The sequence below is a fragment of the Phacochoerus africanus genome, chromosome 9 (genome assembly GCF_016906955.1).
Source record: "Phacochoerus africanus isolate WHEZ1 chromosome 9, ROS_Pafr_v1, whole genome shotgun sequence".
In the NCBI taxonomy this organism is placed as follows: domain Eukaryota; kingdom Metazoa; phylum Chordata; class Mammalia; order Artiodactyla; family Suidae; genus Phacochoerus; species Phacochoerus africanus.
Genome location: NC_062552.1, coordinates 16,090,897 through 16,115,960, shown reverse-complemented (window position 1 = coordinate 16,115,960; position 25,064 = coordinate 16,090,897). Strand labels below are relative to the sequence as shown.

At 39.2% G+C, this 25,064-nt stretch overlaps 1 protein-coding gene across 8 annotated transcripts in view; it reads right to left on the bottom strand.

Annotated features, from left to right (window-relative positions):
• Positions 1–25,064, bottom strand: part of CDKAL1 (CDK5 regulatory subunit associated protein 1 like 1) — a 654,131-nt gene that overhangs the window by 473,733 nt on the left and 155,334 nt on the right. For all 8 annotated transcript variants that reach the window (XM_047795483.1, XM_047795484.1, XM_047795482.1 and 5 more), the window contains exon 6: positions 9,397–9,493. In XM_047795483.1, coding sequence (XP_047651439.1) covers positions 9,397–9,493 — 97 coding nt within the window. The remainder of the gene's footprint in view (positions 1–9,396; positions 9,494–25,064) is intronic.

The window sequence follows — 25,064 nt, the reverse complement described above, 5'->3', positions numbered from 1 at the left end:
AAGAAAAATCCTCTTCCAGAGGTAGAAACAGCCCTTTCATTACAAGTCCTATGGCAGCACATTCCACACACCACTAAAAACGTTTTCTGCCTTAATGGTACCAGTGAGTGACGAACACTAAGAGATAAAAATTACTCGTTGAAAGCTGAGACCAGGCTACATGGACGGCAGCAAAACGAGGCTCAGTACCAGGAACTTTCTCCTCTTAAATCCAATTAAAATGCCTATGAAACTTTGTGTGTGTGTGGGGGGGGGGATCTTTAACCATAAAAAAATGCAACATGCTAAACTCTATAGAGAAACATTTTCTGGGGCGTTAGAATATTATAACCATATTAAATAGTAAGATGTTATAAAGAAAAAAAATTTATAAAGTAATACTAGAGTTGAAAATAGTCATATCACAAATGAAACAGAAATACACATTACAGATGCAAAATATCTACTAATAATGTTGCATATGGCAGGCAGAATAATGGCCCCTCAACAGTTCCCACTATGGTGCAGTGGAAACCAATCTGACTGGTATCCAGGAGGATGCAGGTTCAATCCCTAGCCTCAGCTCAGTGGGTTAAGGATCTGACATTGCCTTGAGCTGTGGTGTAAGTCACAGACAAATCACAGCTCGGATCTTGTATTGCTGTGGCCATGGTGTAGGCTGGCAGCTGTAGCTACGATTCGACCCGTAGCCTGGGAAATTCCATGTGTTGAGGTTGTGGCAAAGAAAAAGAAAAAGAAAAAAAAAAAAAAAAGCCCTCTCAAAGATATTCAATTCTGATCCCGAAAACCAGAGAATGAGTTACCTTCCATGGAAAATGGAATTTACAGATGTTATTAAGATTAAAGATATTGAGATAATGAGATTAATCTCGATTATCCAGATGGGCCCAATCTATTCAAGTGAGTCCTTAAAAGCAGAGGATCTTAAGAAATAGCTGTGTGTGGAGTTCCTGTTGTGGCTCAGTGGTTAACAAGTCTGACTAGCATCCATGAGGACGCAGGCTCAAACCCCGGCCTTATTCAGTGGGTTAAGGATCCGGTGTTGCCGTGAGCTGTGGTGCAGCTTGCAGACACAGCTCGGACCCTGAATTGCTGTGGCTGTGGTGTAGGCCAGCAGCTACAGTTCCAATTTGACCCCTAGCCTGGGAATCTCCATATGCCATGGGTGCATGTCAAAAAAATACTAGAAATAATTAACATGTAATGAATAAAAGTCACATAGCAATAACCACTAGACTGTATTGCTTCTAACCCTTACCTTTTCACACAATCTTACCCCAACCAGAGTCTCTCACCCTATCCTGCTGATTCTGTCTTAAATATTCCATTGAATGCAAACTCCTTCTTTCCACCCTATTTACCACTCATCTCCACTACCCCAAACTACACGTCTTAAAATTACCGCCTCCAACTTACATTCAAATCCGGATGCACTTTCTGCTATCCTTTTTCCCTTCCAGGCACCCGTAACCACACATGCTTTGCCTTAGATATGTTATTGCCTCTGCTCAAAAGACCTTTCTTGGAGATCCTGCTGTGGCACAACGGGACTGGTGGCGTCTTGAGAGTGCTGGGATGCAGGTTCAATCCCCAGCCCGGCACATTGGGTTGCCACAGCTGCAGCTTAGGTTGTAACTGCAGCTCAATAGGATCCCTGCCACAGGAATACCATATGCCATAGGGCGGCCAAAAAAGAAAAAAAAAAAAAAAAAGCCCTTTATCTTTTTCCATTCATCAAGCTACTGCTCAGCCTCTGAAACTCAATTCAAGAATGGCTTCAACCTCTGTGTGTCCACAGGACATTATCCCTGTGCCTATTCGTCATAATTATCTCTCTTCAGATTTCACTGTCTTCAGGGAAGAAACAAGTTTGTTATCTCTTTATCTCTAGTAAATAGTTTCGCCCCAGGCATATATTTGTAATCAGTGTTAAATCCACTAGTAAGAAAGGTATGGAGTTTCCCCTGCGGCTCAACAGGATGGGTGGCCTCTGTGAGCACTAAGACATGGGTCAAATCCCCACCCTGGCACAGTGGGTTAAGGATCCAGCATTGCTGCAGCTGCGGCTTAGGTCACAACTGTGGCTTGGATCTGATCCCTGGCATGGGAAATGCATATGCCACAGAGTGGCCAAAAATGAAAAAAAAAAAAAAAGCTAACACAACAAGACTATGTGCCAGGGACCACGCTAAGCACATTATATGTATTAAACACTTTATCCCTAACAAAACTTCAAATTAAGTTCCATTATTGTCTCCATACTACAGATGAACAAACTGAGGCACAGAGAAGTTAACTTGTACAAAGTCACACAGCTAATAAGAAGTAAAGCAGGGACACGAACCTATGGAACCTAACCCCTGAATCCATGTTCTTACTACTATGGTGCACTGCTTTTTTATAATTCAGTAGGTGAAAAATATGTACACATACAAATAAAATTAGAAGAGGCCATGGAAAAGTAAAAACAACAGATCTAGCAAGAGACAAAAATGAACAACTTTTAAATCCACAGGTCATTCTGTTACGATACTGCCATTTTGATAATTAAAGGTAAAAAGGCAGAATATGACAAAAAGAAGTATCAGAAGACATGAAGCAGAGACAAGCAGGAAAAGGACTATTTTTTCAAGTTTTGCTCTCAACATCGATGCCACCATTACTGAGACATAGTTCCATTTCATGAATCTTTTACCTTCTGTAAGAGAGTACATACTAGAAATATCCTTAAATGTATCCTCTTTCAAATGCCGATTTATACACATAATTTTCAAAATTAGCATTCACATGTGAAATAGTCATCGTGCTGTCTGACTTCGCAGGATTAAAGCAGCCTGCCTGAAAAGATGTTTAAAGCACTGCAAATCAACCTGGTAATAGCCCCTGAGATAAGTGGACACCTGTGTTAAACCACATTTTTGTTCGGCTCTCCAAAGAAAATTTGCACCTGCCTGCAGGGCTCCCAGCTGGCACATCAGGAAGTTTTGTCATTTACAAATTTTCAACATCAAACTGTATATTCTGCTTTGAACTGCATGTTTAAAATGTTACAACCTGTTTATTAATTCACAATTTATTCAGAATTTCTAGAGATATCATACAAAGATAAGCCTAATGACTCAATACCAAGACCAAGTTAAGATGCAGTCTTTATTAGCATAGAAAATCTACACAAAAGGTATAATTTTATAAACATGCTTTCATGAAACAGAATAAAAACTAAACTTCCTAACAAATGTCATGTCTATTAATAGCAACTAAATGACAAGAATTGAGAAACAGCACTACCTTAAGAAAAACTCAAGGAGTTACCATTGTGGCTCAGACACGTAAGACCCAGACTGGTAGCCATGAGGATGTAGGTTCTATCCCTGGCCTCACTCAAGTGGGTTAAGGATCAGCATTGCTACAAGCTGCCGCGTAGGTCGAAGTCTGTGGCGTAGACCAGCAGCTGCAGCTCTGATCCAACCACTAGCCTTGGAATTTCCATATGCCAAAGGTACGGCCCTAAAAAAGAAAAAAGAAAAAAAAAAAAAGAAGAAGAAGAAGAACTCAAGCAAATACGTATTATCTCAGCCCTCTTTCCTAACACAAGCCTAGCTGATGGGCACAGAGTGTATTTCCTTGAGCCTTAGAGCAAAATTCCCAACAAATCAGTCTCCCTGTTATCTAGGGACCCATCCCACCACATTGCCAGGAGGCTGAAGATATTTTAGGCTCAAACCAGATTTCTCTCCCCGAGAAATGGAATGTAGTCTCCTTGAGGACAGGGGTCTTTGGTGATTTTTATATACTGCTGCATTCCTAGCAACTGCAACAGCAGCTACCAGGTACTCATAAGTACTAGTTGAATAAAAAGAAAAAAGAATGATGTGTCAGCCCTGGGGTTTAATGCCCGGCTTTCTGACTTCTGAAGTCTAGTATTCTTTTTTGCTACCAGAGAACATCCTTTCTGGTTGACTAATCTAAAAGAAACCTTCCTGCCAAAAAAAAAAACTAAAGAGAAGCAAAGTACCATTCAATGGGTATGGTCACAAGATCTTGGAACCATCTGCAGCTAGACACAGAGTAACCAAGGTAAACAAATAACAGCAGTGATTTAAAAAAAAAAAAGTAACAGTGCATGGAAACTAACTCCAAGATGAACCGTTAATCATACATACTTGTCAACAGAAAAATGAAAATCTTCACTGTAAGGTAAAATGTTTCAAAATACCATCAAAATGAAAAAGATCTTGATTCTACACTTATTACCTATAAATTTGTTTTTATAAATTTATATTCTAGATATAAGCTATACTTCATTTAATCATGCTAGTAAAAAAGCTTTCATTAAAAAAAAAATCTTTTTATCCAAGACATTTAAGTTTTCAAATCTGTTCTTTCTCCTCTTCCACCGAGAAAAAAACCAGGATGGCCGAAGCATAGAGATTGCTGCCAACAAAGCCAGTTCTTTGGACCCAGATGTTGATTGGTTTTATTTCTGGTTTTGATATTCCATTATTTTTTTTTTTCTGTGCACCACCACACAAATAATATTCTTTGCAAGTAGACTCAGGAGACATTAAGACAGAAGATAATAAAAAGCCCAGGAGTCAATCCACTTAGTACTATGAGACCTCACCACACTGCTATCTCTGATTATGGAAATAAATTACATGCTCCATTTCTAAAGGTTGACATGAGTGCAAATTAACATGTAACAAGGGTAATAATATCATACTTCCTTATTAAATATCTTCTTAAATGTTCACTCCAGGAGCACCTGCAAACATGGGACAGTATGGCTTTTGGACTAAGGTGGCAGGAAGTACCTTGCTCACCACCTAATGGCAACTTTTTACGTCCATCACTTGGTCAACAGAACTGACGCATCCTGTACTGTGGGGTGACACAGACAAATCCCAGCAGGAGGTGAAAGCAAAGAAGGCAGTTCCAGCTCATCTCCCTTCCACCTCTATGAACGCCCTATGTCACAGAAGTTCCATAGGGGAAAACCTCTGAAGGAATAACGGTTTTCACAAAGTCTGTAAATAAGGAGTGCAATATAATTCTAAACATCCTCCTAAAAAGTTTCTCAAGCCACTAAATTTACACATCTTCATTTTTTTTTTTTACACTTCAAAATTGTTTTTTCTTTGTGTAAGCTGATATAATTCACTCACTGTATCTCAGAAGGTTTCTGATTTTGCAGCACTTCAGCCATTCTGTTCAGAAAAAGATCTCTCCAAATGCCAAATACAGATGATTACGGTTACCCTCCACATTTTTTCCCCAAAATTTTCAGTTCTCCTGGACATAATTTTTCTACATAAAGAATCAGTTATGGAGTTCTCACTGTGGCACAGCAGGTTAAGGATCTGGCGTTGTCTCTCTGGCAGCACAGGTTCGATCCCCAGCCAGGTGTGGTGGGTTAAGGATCTGGTGTTGCTGCAGCTGTGGCATAGGTTGCAGCTGTAGCTCAGATTTGATCCGTGGCCCAGGAACTTCCAAATGCTGTGCATGCAACCAAGAAAGAAAGTAAAAAATAAAAGTAGTCAGTTATGATAGATATCATATATAGCTGCCACAGATCAAAATGCTCCATAATAAAATGACTACTGACAAAGAATAATTTCATACTTTAATAACACCATTAAATGCTGAAGATATAATTAAATTACAACTCAGAAATGCTGTTATTGATAGTACATTTCTACCGTGGAAACTTTTCACAACATACTGATCTTAAATTTAAAATGAAAAGGAGGAGTTCCCGTCGTGGCGCAGTGGTTAACGAATCCGACTAGGAACCATGAGCTTGCGGGTTCGGTCCCTGCCCTTGCTCAGTGGGTTAACGATCTAGCGTTGCCATGAGCTGTGGTGCAGGTTGCAGACGCGGCTCGGATCCCGCGTTGCTGTGGCTCTGGCATAGGCCAATGGCTACAGCTCCGATTGGACCCCTAGCCTGGGAACCTCCATCTGCCTCGGGAGCGGCCCAAAGAAATAGCAAAAAGACCAAAAAAAAAATGAAAAGGAAAAAAACAAAAAACAAAAAAAAGGAGTCCCCGTCATAGCACAGTGGAAATGAATCCAACTAGGAGCCATGAGGTTGCGGGTTCAATCCCTGGCCTCGCTCAGTGGGTTAAGAATCCAGAGTTGCCATGAGCTGTGGTGTAGGTCACAGATGAGGCTCGGATCTGGCATTGCTGTGGCTGTGGCATAGGCAGGCAGCTGTGGCTCCAATTCGACCCCTAGCCTGGGAATCTGCATATGCCACAGGTGTGGCCCTAAAAAGCAAAAAATATATATAAAAATAAAATGAAAAGCCCTTCACAAGCATTACTGCATCATATGTTGTTCCTAAAAATTAGAAAACCACTTATATCTAACAATTAAGGACAGTTAAATAACTCACAGTATACCCTTCAGTAGAATATTAACACAGAATTTAAAATGGTTAAAGAGCTCACAGAAGAAAATCTCATGGAAAAATAAGAACACGAAATAGTTCTGAGATTCGAATTAAGTAAGATATGCAGAGGTTAAAAGTCTGAAGGGGATAAGCAAAGTCATAATTAGTATGCTGGGGTGAGAGGATTATGAATTGTCTTTCTATTCACTTTTTCAAACATATTATATCTCCATTTATAAAACAGCTAAATAAATCTAAAGAATTTTAACAGTAATAAACTAAGACAGGAGTTTCCACCATGGCACAGTGGGTTAAGAATCCAACTTCAGGAGTTCCCGCTGTGGCACAATGGGATTGGCAGCCTCTCTGCAGTGCCAGGATGCAGATTTGATCCCTGGCCCCTCACAGGGGGTTAAAGGATCTGACACTGCCACAGCTATAACACAGCTAAGGCTCAGATCTGATTCCTGGCCTGGGAATTCCATATGCTGCAAGGAGGCCAAAAAAGGAGAATAAGGAGTTACTATTGTGGCTCAATGGATTAAAAACCTGACCAGTATCCATGAGGACAAGGGTTTGATCCCTGGCCTCCCTCACTGGGTTAAGGATCCAGCATTGCCATGAGCTGTGGTGGAGGTCACAGATGCAGCTCAGAACCTGTATTGCTATGGCTATGGTATAAGCCAACAGCTGCATCTCCAATTAGACCCCTCACCTGGGAACTTCCATATGCCACAGTTGCAGTCCTTAAAGACCAAAAGGGGAAAAAAAAAAAAAAAAAAAAACAAGAGTAAAAAAGAAGAATCTGACTTTGGCAGCCTGGGTCACTGCAGAGGGCAGATTTGATCCGCAGCCTGGCACAGTGGGTTGAAGGACCCAGCATTGCCAGAAGCTGTGGTGTAGGTCGCAGCTGTGGCTCGGATTCAAACCCCTGACCTGGGACTTCCATATACCATGGGAACAGCCATACAATTAAAAAATAAAAAATAAAATAAATAAAATGAGACAAAATGACCGAACAAAAAGGGTGCTAGATTAAACGGGAAAAAATGTTTATCTGCTACGCCCATGAGTTTACGCCGTCCTTGGAAATATCTTCCGTATCACCTGCACGGCACATCCTCTCTTACGCTATCTTTAGAAGCTCCTCAACATCCTCACGTGTACTAAGCTCTTCACAGCAGACAGTGCAGTTCAGGGAAATGTTACCATAACGAACATAGAGAAGAGGCTTTTGCCATGCCACAGAAAGTCTACTATTCTGGTAACTTAATTCCTTGAGATGAACTCAAAGATGAATTCCAAGCTTTTACCACACTCCATCTCTAAAAGAGAATTCTAACGAGTTTCCTATTTCCCTAACACAGCAGGATTATGTTTATGGAGAATGTTAGTCTGACATGAAAAGATAACTCAGGAGTCCATATTCATTTCATTCCTTCAACCAAGAGAAATCAAAATGTAAACAGACAAGTGGTAAAAACAAACTAAAGTTCCCAAACATTCAGGATCTGTTTGTTTAACATGAGAATGTTTGTTTAAAGATTATTAAATTTGCCACTGGGGCAAGGACTTTATAGCAGAAAACAAGTTCATTATATCGAGACTACAGTGTGAGAACCTATCAATAGAACATCAAATAGAAAAATTCCAATAAGTCTCAATTCAAGTGCCGATTATTCACATAATTTTTGCCTATGAGTATACGGTGTGTGTATATATATATATATAATAGTTGATTTACAATTTCTGCTGTACAGCAAAGTGACCCAGTCATCCATACATACATATATTCTTTTTCTCACATAATCCCCCATCAGGTTCCATCACAAGTGACTAGATATAGTTCCCTGTGCTATAACAGCAGGATCTCATTGCTTATCCACTCCAAATGCAATAGTTATTTTTAATTAATAAAGCCTCATTAAAAGATCATTACTGAGCACCATGAGCCCGGATTTAGCAGAATGGTGGAGGGATGAAGCACCATCAATTGGTCAATAAATACTGCCTGAGCACTACCTACCTCTGGGCAAGTGTGAACAGCGATGGCCACAAAGAATAAGACAGTAGTGGTAGTCTCTAACTTCACAGAACTCACTGCCCAGTGGGGAAAGAAGCACGCCAACAACAAAAGTACAACAGGAAGAATCTTTCATTGAGTCAGCCACCAGACACTGCCTGAAAGAGCGCCTACTGTGTGTTAGGCATTGTGGGAAAGGCTGGAGAAACGTGGTGAGAATTTTAAAAAGGACTGAAAAGTTGTCATCATGAAGCTAACTGAAAAGAGAGGAGGGCTTTATTCAATAAACAACGTCAGTTAACTCCCAAATTATAACTCTGTTAAATGCTGACAGGAGACTTAAGGCCTGCCCAAAGTGGGCAGGGCAGGCTTAACACAATGGGTACCCATGAAGCCAAGACGTGGGGATGAGTATGACCAAAGTGGGACATCCCACAAAAGGCATCTATATTCTATGTTGTGAAGAGAGTGCTGGACAGGTAGACAAAGACCCGGTTACAATTCATGGATGTAAATGCATACCAGGGCTTTTTACTGTGAGAGAACCTAGCACATGTTTTTGCACTAGGTTCAAAAGTTACATGGCATGACGAAGGTCCAGTGGCAACAGAGAAAGCATGCTAAGGACAGCCATAAGTGTAATATAGCTTACAGATAACCTAAAAATAGAAAATAAAATGTGGAGCCACTACATGTTTTAAGATGTTAAATTTTCTTAAGAGTTCCCGTCGTGGAGCAGTGGTTAATAAATCCGACTAGGAACCATGAAGTTGCAGGTTCAATCCCTGGCCTTGCTCAATGGGTTAAGGATCCCACGTTGCTGTGGCTCTGGCGTAGGCCAGCGGCTATGGCTCCGATTTGACTCCTAGCCTGGGAACCTCCATATGCCATGGGAGCGGCCCAAGAAATGGCAAAAAGACAAAAGACTAAAAAAAATAAGATGTTAAATTTTCTTTTTTCCCATCAGGTATAAGCTTACCCCTATGATGCTCAGTCCTTTCAGGTAGTCCTGACGAGGCTGGGCTTGAGGAACACATCCAGCTAGCACTATTTTCTTATTCTCCTCTTGAGCTTTTCTAAAAGGTTAAAGAGAGAACAGTGTCAATTCTCCTCACAAGTGTACCCTTGAAAACTGATGTTAGTGCACAGACATTCCCTAAAAAGTAACAAACCCATCCAGCATAAAACAGGATGCTAGATGGGTTTGTGAACTATGCGTCTGTTTATCATACCATTAAAGAACACAGCAGCAGTTCAATATGATAATGTCTTGCATTATGGTCTCCTTATAAAACAAAAAGATTTACTTGCATAGAATTGTCAAGGCTATAAATCATTCTTGAAACCCACCTTTTCCAGATATACATCAGCCACTCAAATACATTACTTTAAATATTGATGAAAATATGCCTAAAACGTACTACTGTATGATTTCCTAGTCTTTTGCCAAGTGTAAGAGTAAAATATACATTTTAAAAACTGAACAAGAAAATAAGAAATAGAACGTAAAATATGCCTTTCATCCTGAGAATTTACACATCTTCTCACTTCTGCTCCTCAGAGACTGTACAAATTACAGGTTGGTTATGCTTACATCCAGATAATCCCTCACACATGCAGATACAAAGTGTAAATAGACCCGTGTTCGCTATTAATACACAAAGACGCAACAACCTTCTGTTTTACCACTTCCATCCAATACATCTTGCATACATTTCCTTTTGTGTCTTTATCTAAAGATCAAACTCATCCCTTTTTTAAATAATTTTTAATTGAAATATAGATGTACAATATTATAAAAGTTACAGATGTTCAAAATAGTGATCACAATTTTTAAAGGTTATACTTCACTTATAGTTATTATAAAATATTGGCCATCTTCCCCATGTTGTACAATATATCCTCATCATTTATTTATTTTATACCATAAGTTTGTTGGTTTTTTTTCTTTTTTTTTTCTTTTTTTTTGCTTTTTTTTAGGGCCACACCCACGGCATATTGGAGGTTCCCAGGCTAGGGGTCGAATTGGACTACAGCTGCTGGCCTACAGCACAACCACAGCAACACAGGGCCCGAGCCATGTCTGCGACCTACACTACAACTCACTCATGTGACAATGCCAGATCCTTAACCCACTGAGTGAATCCAGTGATCAAACCCACAACCTCAAGGTTCCTAGTCAGATTCATTTCCGCTACGCCATGACGGGAACGCCAATAGTTTGGACCCTTCAACACTTACCCCTATCTTGCCCCTCCCCCGCCCCTCTCCCCACTGGTAACTACTGGTTTATTTCCAATATCTCTGAGTCTTATCTGTTTAAGTAAACTAGTTTGTTAATTATAAAACTAGTTTATTTTTTCAGATTCCACATATAAGTCATATCATACTGTATTTGCCTTTTTCTGACTTATTTCACTTGGCATAATACCCTCCAAGTCCATCCATGCAGTTGCAAATGGCAGAATTTTGTTCTTTTTATAGCTGAGTAGTATTCCTTGTGTATATTTGTGTGTGTGTGTGTGTGTGTGTGTGGTATACATCTCATCTTTATTCATTCATCTGTTGATGGACACTTAGGTTGCTCCCTTACCTTGTCATTGTAAATAATAACAGTAATAATGCTACTATGAACATTAGGTGTGCATGGGTCTTTTTGAATTAGTATTTTGGTTTTTTCGGATGTATACCCAAGAGTGGAACCTCATACTTTTAAAACATATACTATCCTATAGCATTTGACACGGTACACTATATAATATATACACATACTATATTTATACTACATATATACTATATACTATGGTATACTATAGCTTAACTACTCTTGTTCTGATAGGCACTTATGTTATTTCCAATTTTTTACTATTAAAAATTACTTTACAATAAATATGATTATATATATGCACACATAGGCATGTACATATGTATGTACTTATATGTATGGATGGGTGGATGAATAGAGCAAGAAAGAAAGACGATCTTTTAATATTTGAAAAAGTATTTCTGGATTATAAAATCCTAGGTACAAAATCTATGCTAAATTGTCTATTTCTCTAACATAAATCCTAAGAAGTAGAAATGCTGGTTCAAAGGTATACATGTCTGGTCTATTAGGCATTTTTTTACCTTTGAGGAAGCTGGGGTATGTTGTATGTGGATATGTTGCAAATGGCAGAATTTTGTTCTTTTTATGGCTGAGCAGTATTCCCATTTGTCCATACACAGATGTATACAGCAAACACGGACCATGCTAGAAGACAGTGACAAACCAAGTAGAGCTAAAAACTTTTCCTAGAAACTACTCATATCCTTTGCACCTTTTATATTAAAGTTTCAAGTATTCAATTCTTTTTCAAGTATGCAAGTTTGGGAACTGTGCTGCTTTGTTTACTTTTGTTTTACTGGATGCTCAAGTACTGTGTTTTATATACAAATTGTGTATCTGACGGCCCACCCCAGGCAATGTCTAGGTTTCTGAAACCCGAGAAAGCTAAGGCTATCAGCAGCTCAGTGTCGGAATATGCAACTTTTAGACTACACCACTATGAAGTGAAAAGTCTCTATACCCGGCACACCTTTCTGTTTCCGTCAACTTTTTCAGAACTGAAAGCCATGGTGGGGGGGGAGGTGGAGGGGAGGCTAACAGAACTAGCTCTAGGTGATCAATAGCCACACCAAAACCTTCTGGGAAGTAAGCAGGGAATAGGCAGAGGACAAAATACTATTTTAACAGCACCTAAAAGCTACAGTAACTCCATAAAATACTTTGGTATAATTTTTGCAATTGGAATCCTGAAAAAATTTGTTAACAGAATGAAGAAAATCTGACTTTGGTAGATTGCTTAACATATCCAAGAGAATACTGCCTGGCTCTGCCACCTGATATTACTTTCTTTTTTTTATTATTATTTTTTTTAATCAGTACCAAGCACATCATTGCACCCAAATAGTTTTCATGTAGTAAATGTGAAAGGCCTTATCAAACAAATGAACAAAAAACCTTTCCTTTTACATTAACAATATATATAAGGAAATAACCTCTGGTTTCCTCAAAAACCTTAGCTATGCAACTAGAATCACTACCAGACATCCAAGAGTCTGTAAGGTCACCAATAATTAAATCCAAATAAAAAGCCTGCTTCTAATAATGTGATTCAATTACTTAATTATTAAGCACATCTAAGACATAATAGTGAGTGTTTAAGGGACCACAGTAAGAGGAAGACACGCACTTTGTACTCAACAAGCTTCTGGTTTATAATGGATGAGACAAGATGTAGAAGAACACAACACAGCATCAAGTAAATGCCCTTAAGTAACAGAAAGAGGAACAGGCAACATAGTACGGAGGGGAAAAGAATATGTACACAGAAAAAGATAGCAAAAAGCTTCATGAAAAAAAAAAATGAGAAGATTTCAGGGGGAGACAGGAGTTGAAGAGGGTGAAACAGAAGCAGAGAAAGCTCCAGGCAGTTGTTGCAGCATGGACAAAAGCAAGAAGGGAGGAAGTTGGGGGAAAGTATTTCATTATAGAAACAATTTCTGTATAATGAGACCAATAGGCTCATATTGTGGAAGGAGCCTTCCCCAAAAACAGGCTGGACAGGGTCTAATTTAGTGGGCAGTGGGGAAACTGCTGAAGTTTTCATGGCAGAGTGGACATAGAGTATAATCAAAACTTTGAGAACAGGATATTGTGGCAAGGTATAAAATGAGATACATGGGGACAAGAAGCCAATGTGTAGGGAAATTATTTAATATCCTAGGCAAAAGGATGTGAGGACCTGACACATATAGAAGGACAAAGAAGGAAAGAAGGAAGGAAGGAAGGAAAGAAAGAAAGAAGGAAAGAAGAAGGAAAGAGAAAGAAAGAAAGAAAGGAAGGAAGGAAGGAAGGAAGGAAGGAAGGAAGGAAGGAAGGAAGGAAGGAAGAAAGAAAGAAAGAAAAGAAAGAAAGAAAAAAAAAGAAAGAAAAAGGAAGGAAAAGGAGATGAGTTCTCTTGTTAGAACATTCTTGGGAAACCCCAAGAATGAATCAAGGGTGATGCTAAGGTTTTGCGTCTAAGGCGGTGATTAACAAACATTTTCTATAAAGGGTCAGAGAGTAAATTACTTCAGGCTTTGGTGATCACAGGTCTCTGCTGCAACTACTTAGCTCCATCCCCTGTGACCAATACACAATAGCTAAACAAATGGGTGTGCTTCTGTTCCAATAAAACTTCATTTATTAAAACAAGGAGTAAGTCAGGTTTGGCCTAAAGGCCAGAGGTTGCCAATCCCTAGACTAAGAAAACAAAAAGAACAGAGTGCCACGAACTGTCAGGAGAAGCTGGCTGAGTACTGGGAAAGAAGGAAATCCAAGTACGACCCACTACCTCTGAGGTTCCACTAATGCCCATCAAGTCTCTGGAAATGCAGTTCATCTGGCCTTGGAATAAAGCTGGGGGTAGAGTTTAGAAATGTATTCCAAAGTGAAAGGTGCTAATAGTGGATGCATCCATCCTTAAGAGTGTGGAAAGAAGCCCACTGAGTACAAAACTCTGAGGTCTTTCTAGCAATGTAGAAACATTGCCACAGGCTAAAAAAAATCAGCATGAAAAACAAAAAAGGAATATCGCCACCTAAATACTAAATAATAATAATAATGATCAACATTTACATGTACTCCATCAAAGTCACCATGATGTAGCTGCTTATACAACATATTTGAAAACAGTACAGCCAGTATACAAACAACCCGGGGAAAATGTTCTGGTGGATTTATCAACAGAAGACCAAGTCATGAAACAACAGTCCAAGGCTGACTTTAGGGAGTAAGCAGAACACCAGAAAGTTAAGAGGAAAAGTTCAAAACAGAGAAGCTTAAGTAATTTATTTAAAATATTCTTTCGGAGTTCCCGTTGTGGCGCAGTGGTTAACGAATCTGACTAGGAACCATGAGGTTGCGGGTTCGGTCCCTGCCCTTGCTCAGTGGGTTAAGGATCCGGCGTTGCCATGAGCTGTGCTGTAGGTTGTTGACGCGGCTCGGATCCCGCGTTGCTGTGGCTCTGGCGTAGGCCGGTGGCTGCAGCTCCGATTCAACCCCTAGCCTGGGAACCTCCATATGCCGCGGGTGCAGCCCAAGAAATAGCAACAACAACAACAACAACAAAGACAAAAGAAATAAAAAATAAATAAAATATTCTTTCATGCTTTTATTGAATTTGGCTTGAATTTTGGAACAACCAGTCAAGGAGGAAAGAGTATGTAGCAACAATGCAACTGTCTCCAGATATGACTGCTGTCAGGACTTGATGAGCTAGGCTAGGACCGGCCTAAAATTGAAAATAAAGTTATTCTAAGTCTTGATGGGATTTATCAATCTAAAAATAATCCACAGTTATATTCAAATATGTTAACTGGGGATGTTTGGAGACATTCAAATCCACAGTAACTGGAGTATATAACCTCAGGATCACAAGACTGAACATTATTTTAACCAACAAAGCTAAAAACATAAAACTGCACGTTTCATGCTCTGTAAAAAGAAAGAATGCTAACGGTAGGGGAGTGGTCTTCATTGCACCTAGAAAAGAGGAGTCCAAGGGGGTAAAAGTTACAACACTTATAACAGTGACAAAGTATTATCATGGCAGTTAATCCTTTTAGACACAGCAGTCATTTCTTTAAAGTGTATCAGGATGTAATAAGCTACAATTCCCTGATGAACTGGCTACACAAACCAAGTCAAGAAATTCCCAGTTGAGTCCAGGTTCAACAGGCTTCTTTTTCTGTGCTTACTGCTAAAGCAAGTTCCTGGGTTCATCTACAGGAACAAGTACTTATTAAAAAGTCAATCACTAAGCACTTTGTTTTATCATTCTGCCATTCAGTTCCTCACCTCATGCCAAACACAAGAAAAAAACTAAATAAAAGGATAGCCTCTGCTTTCAAGGAGTTCACAATCTAGTGGGAAAAGGAAGAAATGAGCCTTAGAACCCAGGTTTTGCATGAAAGGGAAGAAAAGAGATACTGAGTTCTCACTGTGGTGCAGCAGAAACGAATCCAACTAATATCCATGATGATGCGGGTTCAATCTCTGGTCTCGATCAGTGGGTTAAGGATCCAGCATTGCCCTGAGCTGTGGTGTACGTTGCAGACACAGCTCTGATCCCAGGTTGCTGTAGCTATGGTGTAGGTTACCGGCTACAGCTCTGATTCAACCCCTAGCCTGGGAAACTCCATATGCCGTGGGTGCAGCCCTAAAAAGCAAAAATAATAAAATAAAATAAGATAAAATAAAAATAAAGTAAAATGTACGCCAGAGCAAAGCACCCCTCTCCTCCAACTCTTCTCATGGGTCACCATCTCACAAAGATTAAGTCTAAGTTCTTCAAAATGGCCTACAGGCTCTACGCTAGCCGCCATCTGGTCCTTCTCCCTTCCCTGTATCTCCCATGATGTCCTACACCACAGCTCATGGCAACGCTGGATCCTCGACCCACTGAGCGAGGCCAGGGATCGAACCCACGACCTCATGGTTCCCAGTCGGATTCGTTAACCACCGTGCCACGACGGGAACTCCAACGAGAAGCACTTTAATAAGTGCTGGTAAACAGCGAAAGCTTTGTAAATGTTCACTATCATTTAAGAGCACGATGGAGACCTACAAGGGCTGCCATGGAGAGATGTCCTCAATACATGATGATGAAAAAACACCAGGTTAAAGAACAAGAGGTAAACTATGCTCCAATTTATTACAAAGGTGTCAAGATAACCTATGTATAGAATTTGGAAAAGGTATTCCTATTTGTAAATAACATTTCTCTCCATTGGACAAGGAATTAAGAAAAGAAAGAAGATACTCATAGCACTGTTTTTAAAAGCCTGACACCAAAAGAGGGCAAGAGAAAGATTCCCCAGCAGCTGTGGTAAAGTAGCCCAACTAGCTTCTCGGAAGGCATCACTTTGGGATAAAGACCAGTCTTAGAGGACTTAAGTGCCATACTCCTCCTACTGAGTTCCCTTGCTTCTTACTTCATGCAACCTCAAAGAGCTCCCCAACATTCTAGACCACCTCTTGGACAGGAGGTTGCCCAATTGAATAGATCTTACCTAAATAGTTACTATATTCTACAATATCCCTTATAAGTGGTCAATGCAGCTTCTGCTTTACGTCCTCCAAGGCAGGAAGTTCATTACTTCATATTTTCCTGTTTAGTCACTATCTATCCGTTTTGTCCGTGTGTTCTATTATCAAACCCTACCTCTAGATAGCTTCCACTTATTCATTAGAATTTGTCTTCTGTGACTTTGTGTTGTGGTACATTGACAAATCCGAGCAGAATCCATGAAAAAGTGGGTTCAATCCCTGGCCTCGCTCAATGCGTCCGGGATCTGGTGGTGCCATGAGCTGTGGTGCAGGTAGCAGATAAGGCGTGGATCCTGCATTGCTATGGCTTGGTATATGCTGATAGCTGCAACTCCGATTCAACCCCTAGCCTAGGAACTTCCATATGCCTTGGGTGCAGCCCTAGAAAGAAAGAAAAAAAGAAAGAGAGAGAGAGAGAGAGGGAGGGAGGGAGGGAGGGAGGAAGAAAGTTAATGAATTTGTCTTCTTTCAACCTCCCAAAGCTTTATCCCCTACAAACTGGCCTACATCCCAGGCCAAAAAAAAAAAAAAAAAAGTAACCATTTTCAAGGAAATGTTTCTAAAATACATATCATGCTTATATTTCTTATTATACAAAATATGATGAATCTAATTGAGCCTGTAGCTGATTGCCTTTAATAATCACTGCAGATATAGAATTTCATATCTCTAAGAGACATCCAAACCTTTCTAGCCCTGTTACTTCACTTATAAAAGTGGAAACTGAGGGTCAGAAAGAGATTGCCTGAGGTCAAAGTAAAGACAGTGCTGTCAGCCATCCATCACTGCCCTTTGCTTTCATATAATGATGTCCTAACCCAGGGGTTACCAAGATCCATAAGGTTGTGTGGCCCCATAATAAATAATCTCAGCAAGCCATATATATTGATTCCTTTCTTTTGTGTCAGCTATTAACTTCTCAATATGTCATTTCTAACTTGTCTATTCAATCAACCACACCATTTCTAAGTACCATGCAATGAATTTTCAAAAATTTCTGGAGTAAATGATGATAATCAAAAACTTTATTTATGATTTTAATAAATATATCAATGAAGTATTTTGTGTTTATTATGGGCACAATATATGCTTAGAGGCCTATCGGATACCAAGAGGAATCTGCCTAAAGGAATATACATGAAGATGAGAAGACAAAAAAAAAAGAAATGAAATCTGCAAAGTGAATAGAAATACAAATGAACATTTTAAGTACAAGGTTAGAACATTAATAAGAACAAATAATTTTACAGGCCAGTGGCCACCCAACTTTTTAACAAGGCATTCGCCAGTTAAAAAAAAGAGCGATCTCTCAAATACGTTAATACATACAATTGTATATAAATCAAACACATGTAGTACTACATACATTATAAAACGTACCTCAGTATTAGAATTTTTAAATGAAATGCTGCAGAATAACTTTTGTGCTCTGAGGTCAAATGGGAGGAGGCACTGCAGGCTCAAATAAAGGATTACTTGCCCTCATAATGTTATCAGTCACCTAGAACTTTCTTTTCTCATTAAAGGGGACCAAAATATGCCACTTTGGCAAAAGAATTATTTTGAGCTGAAAGCAACTAAGAAACAGCAGGCTTAGGGGAAAAAGGCTCTGCCCCCTCTCCCATCTGGAAAAAAGTAAGACATAAATTTCCATTTGTAAAGTTGTCTCCATCTCCAGTACCAGGAAGGCAACTACTCCAGAGACAGCTCTTATCACAGACTCTTACTTATCTACCTAAGAAGGATTAATTACTAAATGACCCTTATTTATCACATATTTCCTAATCACCTTGCCATAATTTATACCTCCTCAATAAGCCCCAAACTCCTTTTTCCTTTATCTAAACTCTTCTCCAGTCTTCACCCCCCTCTGTTAAGAGGGTATATAATCTCCAAATTCTAACTCCTACAAATTCTAACTCTTACATAATTACATCTGTTTGTTTTCTTTTTCCTTTCATTTTTATTATTTATTTAGTCTTCTTGCCATTTCTTGGGCTGCTCCCGAGGCATATGGACGTTCCCAGGCTAGCGGTCTAATCGGAGCTGCAGCTGCCGGCCTACACCGGAGCCACAGCCACGCCAGATCCGAGCCACGTCTGTGACCTACACCACAGCTCACAGCAATGCCAGATCCCTAACCCACTGAGCAAGGCCAGGGATCGAACCGCAACCTCACGGTTCCTAGTCGGATTCGTTAACCACTGAGCCACAATAGAAACTCCTGTTTTTCCTTTAGTCTGTCTTTTATCACTTTGATTCACAGGCTCCAGTTGTAAAAACTAAGAGGGCATACACAAAGAGCTTTTGTCCTTACTCCACATCATGAAGTTTAAGGTTCAGTGGTATTTTTCTACAACTTCAGGTTCAAGGCAAAGTAAGATGAGAGAGCTAATGAATATCAGACCACCATATATGTGATGTCTCACTACATTTAAAACTGCATTTAGGAGTTGTATAGCACTAAGCATGTGAATCAGTTCCTTCCCGATAAGCTAGTTGAAGTAAGTAAAACGCTCCATCCTCAAAAGGTTTAACATTTAAATAGAATAATAGCAATCTAAGTATATGACATGTATATTCCTATTGTGGAGACTATCCCCATAAAATGAAAAGCAAGTCTGCAACTAGCTCACGTCTTTAAGTCAATATCCTGATACCGTAGTCATAGCAAACACTTTAGAAGGAAATATCTTTTAATAAGGAATGGGACATTGGATAAAAAAGAAAAGAATTTTTAAAAATAAAACTCAAAAAGTGTATCAGGATATAGGAAGAACTGAGTAAAGTGACACTGAAAAGAGATGACCCTGATCAGCTTTCACATTTATTCAATTCACCATCCAATTTGCACATCTCATTGTAGTTTACTCTAATTATCACATTCACCCAGGAGACGAATATTAAATGATGACAAGAATCTATACTCTGAGAAAGGAATGCAGGAGATGTACAGTTCTGGTTCCATCTAAAAATGAGATGAACAGGATAAAAATCCTGAAGGAAAATGCATACTTGGTCTTAGTTAAAAGTCCAACCTGAACACAATTTGAACTAGAGTACCATGAGATCCTAACGTGGCCTCTAGTGGGAGACTCAGCCAAAATCAGAATTTAGAATTGGCAACATAATCTGAATAATATTCTGTTGTAAAAATGTATACAAGGTTCCAATACAAAATTTTCAAATTCTTTATATCATTTTTAAAGTCACTCTTCCAAAGAGGCATCAGTTAATTGAAAAACTGATTCCTTGGAGTGGGTAACAGAAAAGTGCTATGCTATTTAACAATAATTATTTAAAATAAAAAAGTGGCTAAGCAAGAGACAATTGTACCCTGGAAAATGTTAAGACTCTGTAGGAATTAGGCGTCTCTGACTAACTTACACCATCAAAGAATCCCCACCTATAGGACTGAGGCAACAGGAGAGATTAAGTTAAGCTGCTGTGAACTGGGTTTCAGCCAACTCTAACTGCTGCATGATCGATCAAGAGGTTTCACTGGAGGGGCAGGAGGCAGAGACATCAGAGATATTTTAGGACACTTTTAAAAACTCCTATTTAACATGCTCTAGTTGAACTACCTAATTCAGAACAAATCATTGTTCCTAAATTATTAGTACTGTTCTTACAGCAAACAATATACAGTGATGCTCAGTACTGACTTGTGGTACTACAGCTCTCTGAGTAAACATCACTCCCCTTCAAGACTCTATAGGCTGCTTGAGGGCAGTGCTTCACTTTACACACCTCAGAGCACATTTTTAAGAAAACACTTGCAATAAATGAATGAAAAACCAATACCAAGCAATAACAGTAGAATCAATCATTAACTAAAGTTGTGATTAAGAGCTTATGTCTTTAGAAATGTACTAAGGCCACCAGGAAGGAAGAATCCACCTTTTTCATAACCAGAAATCCAGATAATCCAATCGGAGGAACCGCATTGGATGTGTCAACACCATTTATCTACATTTGAATTTTAAAAGTCCTCAAAAGACTTTAACTCCTACAAATCAAATAAATGGTCCATAAGAATTACTAGCACATTCTCAAGAAGTATTTTCTTAGTGTTTAAACAGCACCATTTTCAACTCTTTGTTCACTCCATCACCTTCTTTATTTAAAAAAAAAAAAACCCTTCTATTTTCATTATGTCTTCAGAAAAGTAATACAGCTACTAGTTATAATTACTCTGACCTTAGATCAGGGAAGTATTTATCACAAATAAAACTTTTTTAAAACTTCCACTGAAAAACAACTTTTGTACAGCAGCAACCAATAGCACTGGTCACAGATAAAACTTGGAGCCACCACTCAATTCTCGTCCCAGAAAGCAAAGGAACTTCAGTAAAACAAACACTGTCTTCTACGTGAAAATCTTCCCCCAACAACATCAATGTACAAAACAAAATTCACTGGGGGCGGGGGGGGGGAGGGGGGTGGACAGGGGACTGTTAGGCTTCTACTGTTTGCAAATGCCAGCCAAAGGACCAACTTCATCACACTGACACCAAAATCACACTGACATTGATTCAAATTATCAACTGAAATAACCAAGCAAACGACATCCACCACTTAGCGACATGACTAAAACCAAAGTATACCATAATAAACTAAAGAGAGGATTTCTTCATTATTTCTTCATTGTTATCAGCAGAGTCATATAGAAAAGGGCTCTGGGTCCCCTCTGAGCCACAAAACATGTGCAGGGTGTCTCTTCTATGTTCAGTGCTATTGCCATGAGGAAGAGCAGCAACAATGAAAAAGCCGTGTGTATACACGAAAAGCAACACACAAGACTGCAACAATTAAAATTTTTTTATCTGATCAACAAATAGTTATTGAACAATCGCTATGTAGCAAGTATGAAATATTTGGGGTCAAAAATTATATGTGTTAAGGATGAAGAGAAAGACTTGGCTTGCTTTAATTGTATGATCCTATTAATTATCCATTTCACTTTATCTGTACAAACAAGGCATGTCATTCTCCAGAAGCTTTTTTCATTATTAAAGCTACTTGACATCTGAGATAAATTTAAAGGCTCCATTTCTCTCTGGAGGTTTTTGTCTGAATTCTACTGAAATTAATCAATTAATTAGTCCTTTAAGTAACTGTATTTTACTAATGCATAGAAGTGAGTGTATACATATATACTTACATATATATGAGAGAAAGAGAAAAAGCCAATATTCTATTAGACTGATAATCCCTTATTTTTATCTCAGAACTAATAAGCAAGGTACTGGAAAACCAGGAAAAGGACCATCCTGAGCAACCCAAATTATGAAGCAATCATCTGTGTAAAACTTTGGGGAAAAAAATTGACTTTTCCAAAGAAAACCTATAAATCAAAGGTGAAAGGAGCTTAGAAAAGTTGACCTCCATAATTAAGGATGGACAAACAATGATTAGCGTGTCCTGCCCTCACAGCTACTGGCTTCCAGAGTTACCTACAAGTAATGACCTCAAGTACAACCCTCAACATAAAAGCAGAAGGTCTTAAATGTGGGCCTGTGAGCATTAGCACCGCAACCAGGTAAGCGGAACAGTGCCACCAAATGACGGAAAGCCACCACAGGGCCCACAATCAACATTCTCAAAAGAACAGCAACTCCCACTTTCCCAAGAGGAACCAATCCTCAGGCAATGGTGATTCTGTCATCCTTTCTATTGCCTTCTAAGCAGACACCTAGAGCCAAAGCACCTAGGACAGAACCACATGTACCATTTTTATCATCCTGCAAAAGAAAAACCAAATGATCATCTCAACAGAAGCAGGAAAAGCATTTGACAAATTTCAAAATCTATTCATGAAAAAAGTCCTAGAAAACTAAAATTAAAGGAGAAGCTCCTCAAATTTACAAAGGGTAGCTATAATAAGAGACGTACAGCTAACATCATGTTTTCTCGTTAAGATGAGAAACAAGGCAAGGGTGCCCACTCTTACCGTTTTTACTCAATATTGTACTAGAGGCCCGAGCTAAGGCAATAAGGAAAGAAAAGGCATCCGATCACAGGGAAGAGAAAAGGATTTCTTCACAAATGAAATGACTGAATATGTACAAAATCCTAAAGGAATAAAAACTACTAGAACTGATAATAAGTTAATTTAGCAAGTTCACAGGATTCAAGAAAAAGTAACCGTTAATACTTTTTAACCATTTGAAAATAGGCAAAGACAATCTATCACATAAATAAGAGGAATTCCTGGAGAAGGAAAGGAAATATGAAGGAAATGGAAGGGACTACTCAAAATTATAATTCAAGAAAATTTAAGGAGTTTTTATTGTGGCTCGGCGGGTTAAGAACCAGACTAGGATCCATGAGGATGTGGGTTCTATCCCTGGACCCCTCGATGGGTTAAGGATTGCCTCAAGCTGCAGTGCAGGTCGCAGATGTGGCTCAGATCCAGCGCTGCTGTGGCTGTGATGTAGGCCAGCAGCTACAACACCTAGCCTGTGAATGTCTATATGGCGCAGGTGCAGTCCTAAAAAGAAAAACAAAAATTTACATTAAAAAAAATTTTTAGGAGTTCCCATTGTGGCTCAATGGGCTCAGGACCCCACTTCGCCTCTGTGAAGATATGGATTCAAGCCCTGGCCTTGCTCAGTAGGTTAAGGATCTGGTGTTGCCACAAGCTTTGGCACAGGTTGCAGATGCGGCTCAGATACAGTGTTTGCTGTGGCTGTGGTGTAGGCCTCAGATGTAGCTCCAATTCAACCCCTGGCCTGCAGGTGCGGCAGTAAAAAGAAAATAAAGTGGTTTTAAGGATTTGTCTATATATCGGAAGATTATACCATATACCTGGGAACATCACCCCAGAACAAGACTAAGCAACGCCAAGATAAACTCTAATAAAATTATTAAACTCTCAGAGTTCCCGTCATGGCGCAGTGGGAACGAATCTGACTAGAAACCATGAGGTTGCAGGTTTGATCCCTGGCCTCGCTCAGTGGGTCACGGATCCAGCATTGCCATGAGCTGTGGTGTAGGTCACAGATGCGGCTCAGATCTGGCATTGCTATGGCTGTAGGACAGGCCAGCAGCTGTAGCTCTGATCAGACCCCTAGCCTGGGAACCTCCATATGCTGCGAGGAAAAAAAGGGGGGGAAAAAAGTAAAAGGAAAAAAAAATATTAGACTATCAAGAAAAATAGACTCCTTCGAACATCTAGGCAAAAATAATACATGACTTAGAAGGAGGGAAGAAAATTACATAGCCATCAGACTATGGAAGCAGTACTCTACCCCAGAAAGAATATGGGACCCAAGAATTTTATATCCAGCAAACTCAACTATCAAATATAAATAGCACTATTATCAAAAAAAAAAAAAAAAAACCTACAACTAAGAGACTGTTGTTCCTTGGAGCCCTTCCTAAGGAACCTACTAAAAATGCACTTCAAACACAAAAATAACTAGAAGGATATTTGTCTAATGTTTTGTAGTAGGCATTAAATACACAGTTATTTATGGAATGAATACCAAGTTAGGGTTGAAAGGGAGAAAATGAGTATGTAATGACAATGTAAATACAGAATTACCATTAAAAATATCTGGGAGGAGAGTAGGGATATAGCATTTGCAAAAAAATAATAATAACTTTTTAAACTTTCTCAGCAATCACGACTGATGATATATACACAAGTATTGTTACTATTCTGAAATTACTGTATGTATAAGTGGATTAAGGTAAGGAGGACTGCAGGATAATTTTAATTCTATCACCCCCCTAAGTTCTTAAGAACTAGGACTCTTGGTGAAGAAGGAAGAAAATATACACGTAATTTACAGATTTATAATACATATTCCTATATGTACATATAGGTAAAAACCCTATAATCTTCAATGTAAATTAGAAATGTCAATATGAACTCATGAGGCATTTTATCTTAAAATTTGTGTGTGTGCGTGTGCACTGCAAGGACTGAAAAGGTCTAGGAACAATAATTAACACAGAAGCACAGCACCCCGGTGTGCCAAAGAAATGCTACTTTCCATCACAAGAACCCAGGGCTTCTTAGAGAAATGGCTGAGTCTATGTCAGGGACACAAAATGTATGTGATGAGCCTGGAACATCTTATCCACCACCTGAGATCGAGGAAGCTCTCAAAGAGTACTGGGGTCACGTCAGAAGGACTCCGACACCAACCTGAAGAGGATGGTAGTGGCCAAAGACAAGACAATTCGAACTTGGGTAAGAACAGCAATTGACTAAAGGCCAAAAACGTTTAAATTCATGAGTTTCTAATCACACTTGAAAAATAAAACCCAACAGATTATCATTCACTTTCTGAGAATGATAGGAAGCCAATTTACTATCATGGAAAAGAATCTAGAATTTAGTCTGCCTTTGTCTATAAACTCTACCAACGAGTAAATAGCACATGAGGGCAACACTTCCTCATAAAATTATTATAGCTAATTTCTGACAACAAGATGACATAATAGAATGTCACAGTTTTCTAAACCCCACAGAAACAATAAACGTGGGCATTAGGCATCAA